The sequence below is a fragment of the Sorghum bicolor genome, chromosome 4, assembly GCF_000003195.3.
Source record: "Sorghum bicolor cultivar BTx623 chromosome 4, Sorghum_bicolor_NCBIv3, whole genome shotgun sequence".
Lineage (NCBI taxonomy): Eukaryota > Viridiplantae > Streptophyta > Magnoliopsida > Poales > Poaceae > Sorghum > Sorghum bicolor.
In genome coordinates, this window is record NC_012873.2 from 9936418 (window position 1) to 9950875 (window position 14458).

General features: G+C 40.0%; 1 protein-coding gene across 2 annotated transcripts; it reads right to left on the minus strand.

Annotated features, from left to right (window-relative positions):
- Window positions 7467–13509, minus strand: LOC8078306. Of its 2 annotated transcripts, none has more exons than XM_021459639.1 (2): window positions 10378–13509; window positions 7467–7945 (listed from the first exon to the last, which is right to left on the minus strand). In XM_021459639.1, the coding sequence occupies exon 1, from the start codon at window positions 13456–13458 to the stop codon at window positions 10396–10398; it is 3063 nt and encodes a 1020-aa protein (XP_021315314.1). In that variant the 5' UTR covers window positions 13459–13509; the 3' UTR covers window positions 7467–7945; window positions 10378–10395. The 2 variants fall into 2 exon arrangements, with proteins under 2 accessions (XP_021315314.1, XP_002453591.1); XM_002453546.2 differs by having other exon boundaries at window positions 7467–7951.

Below are 14458 nucleotides of genomic sequence, written 5' to 3' on the forward strand. Positions count from 1 at the left end.
TTTTATCTTTTGATACTAAATAAAAAGTTACAACATTTGTGATGCTAAATAAAGAATTTTCTAATTAATTTCTCCTCTAGAAAATGTACAATCACACTTCCATCCGTCTCAATAAAATCGTTGTTGTTGACTTTCAAATATTTTATTTGACCATCGACTTTTAAAATATTTTATATAAATACCGTCTATTTTAAAATATTTTACATAAATATCGTCTATTTTAATATAATTTATTTAATCATTAAAAATACTTTAATAATAATTTATTTATATTAAAATTTATATAAAAATTTTAAATAAAATGAGCGGTCAAATATAATATATCAAAATAAGAGACGGATGGAGTATGTCTCTTAGCAATTATGTAACAGCATATATTTTTCAATCCATTTAGAGGTACAAAATTATCCCCTCACGTTGTCAGCAATAAACAAAAGCTCAGTTGGTATCGTGAATTATTTTAATTCATCTATATCTATATCTATATCTATATCTAATACTAAAGAGGCAAAATTTCAGCCAAATTTTTGGTCTGGAAATTTTTTCGTCTGCTCTCCCGTGCGCGCGATGTTTATACAAGTGCTATTCTACACCAAACTGTTGTACTGAGCAAAAATCAGTATCGCTCAGTATGTATATATATACACACACACCTAGTATGCTATTCTACACCCTAGGTGTAGAATACTATTCTACACCAAACTGTTGTACTGAGCAAAATTCAGTATCGCTCAGTATCTTGGCCATATATATATATATAGGGTTTAGGGTGTATATATATATATATATATATATATATATATATATATATATATATATATATATATATATATATACACACACACACCCCCCTAGGTGTAGAATAATATCCTACACCGCAAATCAAAACTGAGTAGAAAAAATACTGAGCAGCTGAACAACGTTCCGTATCATCCAACACTACACCTAGGACCATGAAAATACTGAACAATACTGAAACGCGAATACTAAATAATACTGAATTCTGTTCAGTATAACAGATTGGTGTAGAATAATAATCTACACCTAGGGTGTAGAATAGCCTTGTATATATATAGGGAGAGTATATTCAGTAGCTAGCTACAAAATAAGTTATTTTGTAGCCACCTCTATTTACGGTAATTTTATATACTCATTTGCGATAATATGTATGCATATTTACGATAGTTTGGTTACTATAACGTATGGGGATATTTACCGTAATATTATAGTAATCCATTTATTAAAGAGTTACTATAATCTTGTAAATTAATATAGTAATTATCGTAACTCAAAGTGGCTACAAAATAAGTTATTTTGTAGCCAGCTACAGAGTAATAGTTCTATATATATATATATACACACACACGGTAGCGTTTCGATATTTTTCAATATTTCAGGGTCCTAGGTGTAGTCAATCAGCAACTGCATCAATAGTGGGAGAAACAGGAGGAGCAGTAGTAGGTGGATCTGGACGGATGGTGCTATCTTGTCGCTTACCTTTGCTATGCTAGCGACGAACGTGGCTGCCTGTGCCGCTATGCGGCTGTGCACACCAGAAACTGTGCATGATGCCATGATAGCGAGAGGGGGGATAGAATAGAATAAGGTGTAAGAAATCTCAACTCTAAAGATAAAAATATATATTAGGATTTTTTTGGGTTTGACCATTCGTTGGTATGGGTCAAATGAAACAATCATTGTGTGCTAAAAAAAGTATGACTATTATTTTTAAACGACATATATATTTTTCTGTTTGAGCTAAACTATTCAAATTTACTTCTCTTTACTTCCATAATTCGGCAAAATATTTATTTCAATTAAATGTGGCAATTTATTTAACTATAAGCTTTAGCCGTTAATTTTAAAAAACGTCTACAAGAATTTATTTATTTGCTTCAAGCCAACATCAATAGCTATATTGGCTGAGGCATGTCATGGCCGCAAGATCACTATATATAGAATTAAACACACAATTAACATATGTGATACGTCCATCTGCATTATGCAATAAAATTAATAACTAATTAAAATATATGATGTGATTATTAAATCTCTAAGCTATAAATTGTTTATTGGTCGTAAGGCGTACATCCCGTTGCATCGCACGGGTATATTTTCCTAGTCATTTTATAAGATTATAAAAGTTCCGCTGGGCCAACTAAAAAAGTGGGTGTAACATTAAAAGAAAAAAAAAGTATTCCTCTGAGATTTAGAAGGAAATCAATTTTTTTTGACAACAAAGGAAATCAAATGTTGGAGAGTATTCCAAACTCCAAGCCCACAAGGAGGAACGAGAAGCCTGACAAACTCCACCATGGTCGATTCATATCTGAGCACCACACTGCAATTCCTCATAGCAACTCAGTAATCATGCCAGAGAGACCTATCAGTGTGCTCAGTTCATGCCGGATATCACCAGAAACATAACAAAGGCGAGACGTAGATGCAATTAACAACGCGCGAACAAAAACATGTAAGGCCTTGTTTAGTTCCAAAAAAGTTTTGCAAAATTTTTTAGATTCTTCATCACATCGAATCTTTAGACACATGCATGAAGTATTAAATATAGATAAAAATAAAAACTAATTGCACAGTTTGGTCGAATTGACGAGACGAATCTTTTGAACCTAGTTAGTCTATGATTGGATAATATTTGTCAAATACAAACGAAAAAGCTACAGTATCAATTTTGCAAAATATTTTGGAACTAAACAAGGCCTAAGGTAAAGAGAAACAGAGAAGAAAAAAAAGTGAAGAGATCGATGACGGATCCACCATCAAGAAAGACAAATAAGAACAGCAGGTTCAGAGATCAGGTGCAGGGAGCGATGGACTCCAGGCAGGCAGGGAGCCGCCGCCGCCACATATTTTTGCTGGAAGATGAAGAAGCGGGAAGGCCATAGAAAACACTGGCGGCGGTGGAGGACGACCGGACGAAGCGGCGGCCTCCTTTTAAAGAGCGAGCGATGGGTCACAGTTGAGTTGGGCCTTAGGTGGGCCTAGCGTTTCGGCTGTAACTCAGCCTGCTCATTTCAGTTGAATCATTGGGTCGTCATGCATCAGCCCAAAGAATGGAGTCCTTTTTCGTGCAGCAGCTGGGTTGGGCCGAGGGGACATCAAGTCCGGCCCCGTGTGTGCATGCATTAGACGTGTTTTTTTTTAAAAAAGAAAAAGTCCACAATACTCCCTCAATTTTTGTGAAAGTCTCATTTTTTTCATGACTCTAAAACCACATAAATCAACTCCCTAAACTTGTAAGTTTTACCTCCCTAACCAATTATAAGCGGTTTTCAAAGGCGGTTTTATCTTTTTCTTATTTATTTACTTTAGTTGAATCATTAAAAAATTACAGTACATTATAAAAAATATAAAATAGAATCTAGTTTTGTTGGATTCAACATGAGTAGATCTACATAGTAAATTTATAATATAGCATGCTTTAGTATAGTTTTTTTTCCTATAGCTTTAGATCTATGCTTTTCTATAATTAATTCATAACTACAATTTCTATGGTCCAATTTTGTTAAAGTTTTTATGGTAGACTAATTATTGTATGCTTGAATTATAGTAAAAGTTTCGTGCCCATTGAATCATGTATAACTTAGTTATAGATTTATGATCCAATGAGTATGAGTTTTTTACTATAGTTTAAGCATATAATAATTAGTCCACCTTAAAAAATTCACTACAACTGAACCATAAGAACTGCAACTATTAATTAATTATAGAAAAGCATAGATCTAAAACCATAACAAAAAATTGTACCAAAGCATACCATATTATATATTCATTTTGTAGATCTACCCATATAGAGTTTAATAAAATTTCATTTTCCATTTTATGATTTTTTTGGATTTACTATGATTTTTTAAAATATTTAGCCAAAATAAATAAACAAGAACAAAAGCGTCTTTGAAAACCGCTTATAATTGATCAGGGATATAAAACGAATGGTTTTAAAAGTTCAGGGAAATGATTTACCTGCTTTTAGAGTTTAGGTAGGAAAAGCAAACTTTCATAAAAGTTGAGGAGATAATGTAAACTTTTTCCTTTAAAAAATACATCTTAGTTCTTTTAGGATCTCTGGAAGAGGATAAGTGGCCTAGAGGGGGGGGGGTGAATAGGCCTGTCAAACAAAACTTCGAACCTCTGTCAGCACAAGGCGCGGCACTGCCGTGCTTACCCGCAGCACTGCCGCGCTATACAGCTATAGCAAGAAATATAATGCAATAATCTAAGCGACCATATGTTGTGCAACCAACTCCTCAAACTTCCAACACCTGCAGAGAGTACAGATTGAGAGCTAAACAAAGCTCGATAGGTAGGAGCAAGTAGATCGGCACCAAAACCTAAAAGCACCTCAACAACAAGTCAATCACAAGATGAAGCACACGTGACACAAGTATTTGACCCGTGGTTCAGCTCGCCACAAAGGCTGGCCTACGTCCACGTTGTTGAGGAAGCCCACCGGCTTGAAGCTTTACCACAAAGGTTGGCTTGCTCCTCGTTCTCAAGTCAAGAGAGTTAACTCTTGAGATGAGGGGTGATTTCTTAGTATTGGGATGAGGTTACAAACCTCCCTAGGCAGCCACACAAGTTGGCAGCTCTAGGGCGACGCCTAGCCGGCTAGGAGCGAAGCTCCAAGAGTAACAAACCCTAGGCTGCCAGCCAAACGTGCACCAAATGCTCTTTTGACGGTGGGAATCAGTAGATCCTCTCCAATTGAAGTTTGCTGCCCTTTTCCTCAAGAATCCGTGGTGGAATCAAGGGGATTGAGTTTGGAGTTTGGGGGAGCAATGGAGAGAGAGAAAGGAGAGCTTTCTGGTGCTTCACAACGGTTATGTCGTGAGGTAGACGAAGTGGATAGTGAGCTGGCCGACAGGAGGGTATAAATACCCCCTGGGTCCAACGGTCACTTTAGGGCGCGGCACTGCCGCGCCTACCAGAATCAGCGAGGTATAGGAAAAAGGTTGTAGCTGTTCTGGTGGCTTGGATGATTTGTGGTTTTAAAGGTATGAGCATTTGGCACACTTTTGACTAACAACCTTGGATCCCTCTTGATAGTGCGGCTTTTCCTAAACTCAAATTCAAACCGAAAATATAAATAAAGGTCCTTGAAGTTCAGCAAAAGCCTCCTTTTATAAATGGGGACCCTCCAACCTGTTCATCATCCTTATTCAAATGATTCCCTGCTTATCATCTCAACAATTCTCATTAGTTCCCTAATTCGGTGGTCATCAACGCCAAAACCCACAATAGGCTTGATTGTCCTTACAGTTCTTAGGTGTAATCAAGAAAAAAAACCCTATATAACTAGAAGTGTGTAAAAAAATTTTAATGTACGCATCCATAGTACATCTATTGGTGGACAATGCTACAAAATTTTAGGTTCAAATACGTTTTTTTTTAAAAAATTGTAGAAAAATAACAAATTTCAAATACATATGCATTAGAAGACAAATTCCTAGGAAATTTATCTTCTAGTGCATATGCATCTAGAATTTATTATTTTCATATGAATCTTTTAGACAGAATCTGAATCAAATTTTGTGACAATGTAAGTCTATAGATGCATTATGAATGTGCATAGTGTGAATCTCGAATCTTAACAAAATTGCATCAAATATGTGGTCGGCATTATAAATGTAAGTCTATAGATGCACCATGGATGGCAAAATTGTCGTAAAACTTGTGCTTCAGGGGGTGTTTGGTTTGGGTTGTTAAAGTTTAATGGGTAGCATTTTCGTTTTATTTGACAATTAGTGTTCAATCATAGACTAATTAGGCTCAAAAGATTTGTCTCACAATTTACTCTCTAACCGTGTTTAATATTCGATATGACGGACGATAAACTTTAACAATTGAAACCAAACAAGACCTCAGTGCTTCTTAGCACCTTCCTCTAATACATCGACGCGCAAAGGCAAGACCTCGCGAGTTCGCGCGAAACAAGAGCACAACAGCTGTATGCATGCCCATTCCGAGAGATTCCAATGTTATGTTCTTTTTGCTGAACTGATGATTGGTTAAGTCTTTTGGAACGTTAGGGAAGGCCCACCAGTTGCCACAAGACAAGAGCTGGGCCATGTTCAGATAGACGAGGAAGAAGCATGTTTGTGAGAGCGCTCGTACTTTGCTTTTCATAAACTTCGGCTTTGCTTTTCATAAACTTTGGCTCGTGCCAAATCTTCTCAAGGAGACGAGCACATCAGCACATGACCAAAAAAAAATGACAGGTGCATGAGCATGACGTTTGTTGTCAGATGATCTAAGCAGAAGCAAAGCAGTTCAATGCTCAATCCACCTGCTAGTCTGTCACCACCGAAGCTCCAATTAAGCCTTCGTTCCTTTGGCCTGGATTGAAGCCTAGAACTATTCCAGCTAATCAATTTTAATATCATTTCAGCTGAAATAGTTGCCGGGCAACCGTTCCGGAGTAAACGAATGAGCCCTAAGGTTATTTAGTTGAAGATGTTAAAATTTAACAAATACGATAGTATTTTCGTTTTATTTGATAATTGGACTGATTAGGCTCAAAAGATTCGTCTCGCGAATTTTGTAAATGATCTCTATTTAGTAAATAATCTGTATTTAATACTCTATGCATGTGTCTAAACATTTGATATGACAGGAGTTATCACGAAGAAGCAAACAACGCCTTAGTCTCCACATGAAGTGGCAGTTTTGTCCAACACTGCAATCTGCATCCACGGCATGCTCTCTATGCTGTTCACTCTCTTTTCGACGGAGCTCGGAGTCCTGCGCCTGCTAGGAAATGTGACGGCTGAAAAAGGCCACTAAAATACAGACAACCAAGCCAAAAAAAAAAGAAAGAAAAGAAAGAAAAAGAAAGAAAACTCACTCAAGGCCCATTTGGTTAGCCATTTTTGGCCTGAAATGGCCCGAAATATTTCTAGCCCAATATAAAATATCAAATGACTCTAGACCCGAAACAATTTCAGACCATTTCAGCCCTAGCGACAGCTTATCCATCTGGTTCTGGATGCTCTTTGATCAATGCAACAATGTAGCCTTATTCGTTTAATCTTATTAGCCGAATCTACCAGCTATTAAGTAATGTTTTTCTCTCATAACAAATCAGCCAACAGTACTTTCTACTATGTCTTATCAGTCAAACGAATCAGTTTTTTCAGCAACTCAGTGCTGTCTGCAACTTCTCGTGGACAGTGTAACAAAATCTTTCACCGGAGAATGTAACAATTTTCCCAAACTATGCAGATGGAGTCTAATAAGAAATCACATACGTAAGAGATGCCTGCACCACCAGAAATCGCCAACGCCATCAATTAGAAAATCTGAGGACATCAACTTGTCAGGTGCCTTTCTGAAACTTGGGAAATATCTTGTATCTTTTTTTTTTCTAAGTCATACTTGGTGCGGTTCAACTTGGGCAGTGGGCGTCTTCAAACTATTTTTAGCTTAACGGAACACCATAAATCAACATATTCAGAAATCCACTTTTTTTTTTGCTAGTATTTCAGTAAGAGATTACCGCTCAAACCACTGGAGCCAAATGCAACTAGTACATCGCGTATGGTACCTGAAACTTGGTTCATGACCTAGCAGTATCCGCTCACTAGTCAGGGGCAGAAGTTACTACCACTACCAGCAGTAAAGCTCAAGTCACTAGCATGAAGTCTTTGCATTCTATGCACACATCACCAGTGCATAATCAGGAATTCAAAGCGCAATAAAGGATATGAATGCACGCTTTGATATAGATTAAGAAACCCTAAATGCACCTAAATTAAGCACTAATAATCAAAACGTCCCCACATGTGGATACAACCACAGTTACAAGCGAAGCTATTTATATCTTACTACAGTATATACCACCAAGCCACAACTGCTCGTGTATGGCCGTTGACGTCAAAATATCCAGCAGAGGGTAGGGCAGTAACAGGGAGTCATCTTCACATCACATCTGAACCTGACATCGAAAAATGGGAGATCTTTTAGCTAGTCCACAATGTTATCCAACAAAAAGAAGCATATTCTGATACAATACAAGTCACAACTCACATCAAACATAACACAATATTAATGTTGGTAATTTCATCCTTGTTTGTATTCTACATATTCCATTAAACTAGAGCACAGAGAGAATAGCAAAGTTGAGCCTACAAAATCCTGGTCCTGGATTCTAGAACCACATGCTTACCATTGTGGGTGCGCATCTGTGGGTTTAGATGGATTGGGAGAAAAAATTTACCCATCCATGAAACCAAAAAATTAGGTGGGCTTGGCTCGGGTGGATCTAGTGTCTATCAGGCTCCAGGCCTAATGCCTCCATTCTGCTCGTCCTCGCTGGCTTTGGTGGCAGCATAATGATCTCAAATCCTGTCACGCATACCCACCCGACCCATGCATATATTTACTTTCCAGTTTGGATTGGATCACAATGGGTGGATTGGATAGGTTGCAAAGACCATGCACACCCTTACTTACCGGTAGCTGGTTTCCAATTATGGCAAAAGAACTAAACACATAGATTATTAAAAGTACATAATTACTAAGCTGTGTAAGCATTAAACTCAAACTGATATGCTTTCAGTTAACTACAAATTAAGAACTGAACCCTCTTACATGACCCTCCCAAGTTTTTATGGTCCCATCTGGTATTCAAAACTGGCCATATTTGAAAGATTGTTGTTAAAAGAACAAGCTATCTGAGTCCTATAAATTAGGCCTGCTTATCCAATGGCGACTCCTTCATTCCAAAACATTAAAATAACTTTGTACTTTGCCTTCAACATTAAAGTTTTAGCATTAGCATACATTAAAAGAAATAATAATAAATACAAATCATTAACTTGTCCAATTAAGTTGAAGTCAGCTAGTATAGCTGTACTATTTTTACATAACAAAGGTGTGCACTCCAAGAGCCTCTCTAGACTTTAATCTCTATCTCTATTTGGATAGCCATTCCATGAATACTCTTCATATATCTCTCATGCCTCCAATGGACTCTCAAGTTTCATTCTCTATATACTCTTATAGTTTATTATAGTTTCCTTGTGTGATAAAAATTCAAGAGAGAACCGCTTTGCCGAGATGTAAGGGGCCATTTTGGGATTCCATTTCTTAATACCATGACCAAAATGAACTCCCGCTTCTATCATCTCTAGGTTCAGGGATAATCAGGCTCGAACTGATGACTTCCACCACGTCAAGGTGACACTATCATATAATATAAAATATAGTGTTCTAGCTTCACCATTAATGGAGAGCAGGAGTGGTCGTTTTGGAAAGTAGAAAAGATATTTCCTTGTGTGATAAAATTCAAGAGAGAACTATCATATATAAAACATAGTGTTCTAGCTTCACCATTAATGGAGAGGAGTGGTGGTTTTGGAAAGTAGAAAAAATGGAGTGGTTTAGAGAGTATTGGAACCTGATTTTCTGGTTTGTCTTCTAAATTTGTGATAAAGAACCATACAGAGAGCCTCTTGGAGATGCTCTAAAGCATGGAATCAGTAATTATCTATAGGCCTGCATAATCTCACTTAAATTTTAGGACTAATAATTACTCCCTTTGGTCCAGTTTATAGGACGTCTTCTGACATGACACGGTCTCCTAAATTATACTTTGACCATAAGTACATTTATTTTATAATATATTGTTTATGATTACAAACTTATGATTATTGGATAGTGCATTTGATTAAAAATCTAATAATATTAATGGTATCAAGTTTTTAATTACAATAGTTAAAAGTTGTTAGCCAAATTATTAGTGAAAGATTATAAAGTTTGACTCTTAACTTACGTGAAATGCCTTATAAACTGGACAGAGGGAGTAATACTTAATTTTGATAGCTACAGTAATTTATCAATGAACTCGATGCCCATCAAACCATGGGCACTTTGAAACTAAGAGCATCACTCAACAATATCATCCAGAAACTTTTCAAACAGCTCGTTGTGATTTTTTATCTTTTTTTTTCTGCAAACAATTAACTGTAAACTATTATAGCAAACATCCACCCAACTCAACAATATTTACCGAAGATGGTTGCTTACAAATCAAAACAAAAGGAGAGATAACATCTGTCTTATGATTTTGGGATGTAGCAGTTCAACAGGAAATGTTTATACTAAATGAAGGCGCAAAAACTAAGCAGGTTCTTTTGTTTGTCCTAGTGTTTTCGTGTAGTTTAAGGAAGTGCACAAAAGTAGTTTTTATTTTCTCAAGTACACAGGAGAGCAGTGCTCAAAAGTAGCAGCATAAGGCTTCAAAGTTCAATTTAGCATCAAACTTTACACATGTAATGTGCATCTTTCTCTAGAATCTAGACAATTCATTTGTTCACTTAACTACACAAGAGACTACTACTTCTATACTAAACCACATACCTCTGACTGTCAGGGAACTCATTCCTCTGTAGCTGGGATAGATTCCTCTGTAGCTGGGATAGATTCTTCTGTAGCTGGGATAGATTCCTCTGTAGCTGGGATAGATTCCTCTGTAGCTAGGGTCGATTCCTCTGTAACTGGGGTAGCAAATCTTGCTCTTCTGTTTTCCTTGAGAAGCTCAATCTCCTTATAGAGTCCTTCCATTCTGCTCCACAGTGAGTTGACAGAAAGTCCCCACTCATCAAGCTTTGAGAACCATTCGTATTGGAATCTTTCAATCATACCATTTACCATGGCAATTTTTTGCTGCTCCTCCTCACACCGCCTCTTCTCCAACTCCCTCACACCAAGAACAAGACCACCGCCACCAGCAACATCACCATAAAGAGGAACATTGCAAGGGAACTTCTTCCTGTACTCATCAAAAGAAGCCCGGGTCTGTTTTAAAGCTTTTTTGTAGGTAGTGACCAACTGAGCCATAACATTCAGATCATGCTCGAAGCGTCTAAGCTCTGCTTGATATTTATTCTGTTGCTCAAACCGAGCTGAGTTTAGGGATTGGATAATGGCTTCCTTCTGCTGCAGCATGTGAGACCACTGTTCTTTCTCAAATTGCAAATTCTGAAGTTTTTGCTCATTCTGCTCATAGAGCCTGCTTGCCTCAACCATTAAGTTCTGTATAGGTACCGAAAAACTTGTATTGAAAAAGCCTGATCCAGGTGATATGTTGCTACTGTTACTATGGCGCATCCTCTTCTGCTGATTAGACTGAGGAAACTCCTCTTGCACCTGCGTATTGCCATTGTAACCATCAATATCGTCAATATTCCTCTTGCCATTATTCCCAAATAAATATGAGCTCCCTGGTCCCAGGTCCACTCCACTCTTATGTGCATCAGCCCCCATAGCCAAGAAATCCCCAGAAGGCAGATCATGCACATTCTCTGCTACATTGTATGATGAGGGAATTGAGCTCATGGCTTGGAGGAGGTTTGATGATGTCATCCTTTCCAAAGATGACCTCGCAGGGAAATCGTCAAACCTTAACTCATCCCTCATCTCAGCCTCCCCTTTATTCAGATTCTCAAACTGCATGCCCCCAAATGTGTTACAGCGTTGTAAGGAATGTGACATTCCCTCGTCCCCCTGGCCATCCCCAATTCTCCAATTCATGTCCTCTTCGTCATTGACGTCAAATGCATCATCCTCTGACTCCTCTGCCTCTTCATTGCCACTGTCACTTTCATCCTCATCCAAATTCTCAACATTAGTTTCCTCATCCACATCCATAGCACCATAACCATCGGTAGAGTTAAACCCCAAGCTCAATCCCATTGCATCCTTCTCTTCATCCCCCTCAGCCTCCTCATCCTCCAACTCCTCTGCAACAGCCACTACCTCCTGTGTTACAACTACTGCCTCCAAGGGTTCTTCACCATCCACATCACGTGGCACATCATCACCCCCCGCTGGTGCTTCCTCTGCCGCTTCCTCATTATTGTCAACCCCTGCCTCATGTACAGCAGGCACGGCTTCAACTGCCACAAATCCCAAACATAACCCATCCGTATTTGTGCCGTTGACGTGCTCATCCACAGTGTTCGTGTCATCGAAGCTTGGACCCTTAACATCCTCTTCCACCGGCTCTGATTCATCATTCAAGCTCTTGCTCCTTGCGTCTCCATTGACATGCTCCAATTCGACTATATTGTTGTTTATGGCATCCACAGCCTCAGATTCATTCAAGCTCTTGCTCCTTGCATCTTCATTCACCGCATCCATTTCATCTATATTGTTGTCCGTGCCATCCGGATCCACATCCACAGCCTCAGATTCATCCAAGCTCTTGGTCCTTGCATCTTGATTGACCATCTCCGTTTCGTCAATATTGTTGTCCATGGCATCTGGATCCACATCCACAGCCTCAGATTCATTCAAGCTCTTGCTCCTTGCATCTTCACTGACTGCCTCCATTTCATCTATATTGTTGTCCATGGCATCCAGATCCACAGCCACAGCCTCACATTCATTCGAGCTCTTGATTGTTGAAAATTCCTCGACCACCTCTAGTTCCTCTATAATGTTGTTCCTGGCATCTACATCCCCTAAACCCGACTCCTCCATGACCTTGTTTCTTGTAACAGCATCCCCCAACTCCAACTCATCCAAACCATCATTCCTTGCACCAGCATTCCCCAACTCAGACTCCTCAAAGCTCTTGCTCCTCACATCGTTATTGGCATCCCCATCCCCTGGCTCCAGCTCCACCAAACTCTTGCTTTTCACGTCCACATCACCATCCTCCTCCTCCATCTCCACATCGGCAGAAGCCTCTGGAACAGACCCTTCCTCCACCAGCTCTAACAGATGTGGCTTTTGGGCATAAATGAGCCTCTGCAGGTGCGGCCCGTAGTAGCACAAACAGTCTTCCCTCTTGGGCAGCTCGAGCATCTCCTTCTCGACGAGGCCCCAGATCAGGCCCCCCCAGTCAACCCTATGCGCCACCCCCTCCCTGACCGCCTGCTCCGCGGCGGCCACCTCCTGCGGCAGTATGCACATGTCGTCCCCCTGGAACGGGAGCAGGACGTAATCCTGCAGGAGCTGCATAACGGCAGGGACCACCGCTGCGGGGTCGACGTCGGCTGGGGCCGGCGCCGCGGAGGCGGGCTTCGGGGGTAGGCAGAGCGCGCGGGTGAGGTCGTGGCGCGAGACGGCGACACGGACGCCGCGGACGAAGCTGCGCTTGCAGGCCGGGTCGTAGTAGGCGACGAGCGGGGCGATGAGGTCGGGGCGCGGGGCCTCGGATCGCAGGTCGAGGCGGAAGAAGTTGAGAAGACCTAGGGCATCGAGCGCCGCCTCCTGCGGCGGCGGTAGGGCACGGGCCCCGGCAGCTGGGGACTCGAAGGGGCGGAGGTTGAGGTGGGCGCGGAGGTGGGAAAGGCGCTGCTCCGCGGCAGCGCGCTGCTTGTCGGTGAGGGGCTTCTTGAGCTTCTTGCCGCCGCCGCCAGCGAGGGGCTTCCGCGGCGGCATGTCTGGATCCGGCGAGGGTTGCGTGGGGAGGGGATCGGCAGAGTCGGGCATGGCGGCTTGGGGAATTCGGGGAGGGGAGTGGGGGCCGCGCTGGCGTGGGGAGTGGGGACGCTTGGGTTCTTCGCGTGGGTTTGGGCTTCGGTTTCCAGGTGGGTGTGAATCAAATAGTTGAGAGAGACAAGGGGCTTTATTAAAAATGTTTTTGTCCTATTTTCCATTTTGGATTTACTTACATTCAATCAAGAGCGCTCTTGAATGGATTAGTAAGACCTTGTTGAGTTTCTAAAAAAAATTCAAGATTCTCCATCACATTAAATCTTTAGATGTATATATAAAACATTAAATATAGATATAAAAGTAATTAATTCTATAATTTATCTATAATTTGCGAGACAAATCTTTTGAGGATAGTTAGTCCATAATTTGACAACAATTGTTAAATATAAACGAAAGTGCTATAGTGGTCAAAATTAAAAAAATTTTGCCAATGAACAAGGCCTTAGAGTAATCGCACAAAACAAAAGAAAAAAACAAAATTCTTCGTTGAGTTTTCGAGTACTTATCATCTACTATTCGGTTTTAGAAATGCTACATTCCGTAATCCGCTACAAATTGGAAGCTTAGGTCACGCTCAACGCTATATCTTAGCGTACATCCTCAGCTTTCACGTTAACGCAAATAGTTCACATCAATCGGAATGTTAGCTCTGAACATGTCACAGACTCTACAGAAGAATCAACCGCTTCGTCCGACAAAAAAAGCCAAGCCACGGTTCAAATGCACATTGTGGCACAAAAGCAATGACGCTCACCCTTTTTCTTCTCAACAAAACTAACAAGGAGACAGGCGTGGCAGTACTCGTGTTGTGACTTAAAATGCTAGAGTAGTGCTTCATCTACATGGAAGTGCCTTTAAGGTGAGGCCACATAGAATTATTAGCCCGCACTGCCTTTGCCCTTAGACAAAAGGTGTACGAAAAGAAGCAAATTTAAAGTAATTGCTTCTTATCACTCTTGGGTATTTCTGCAAAAATAGATAATTATCGTTTTTT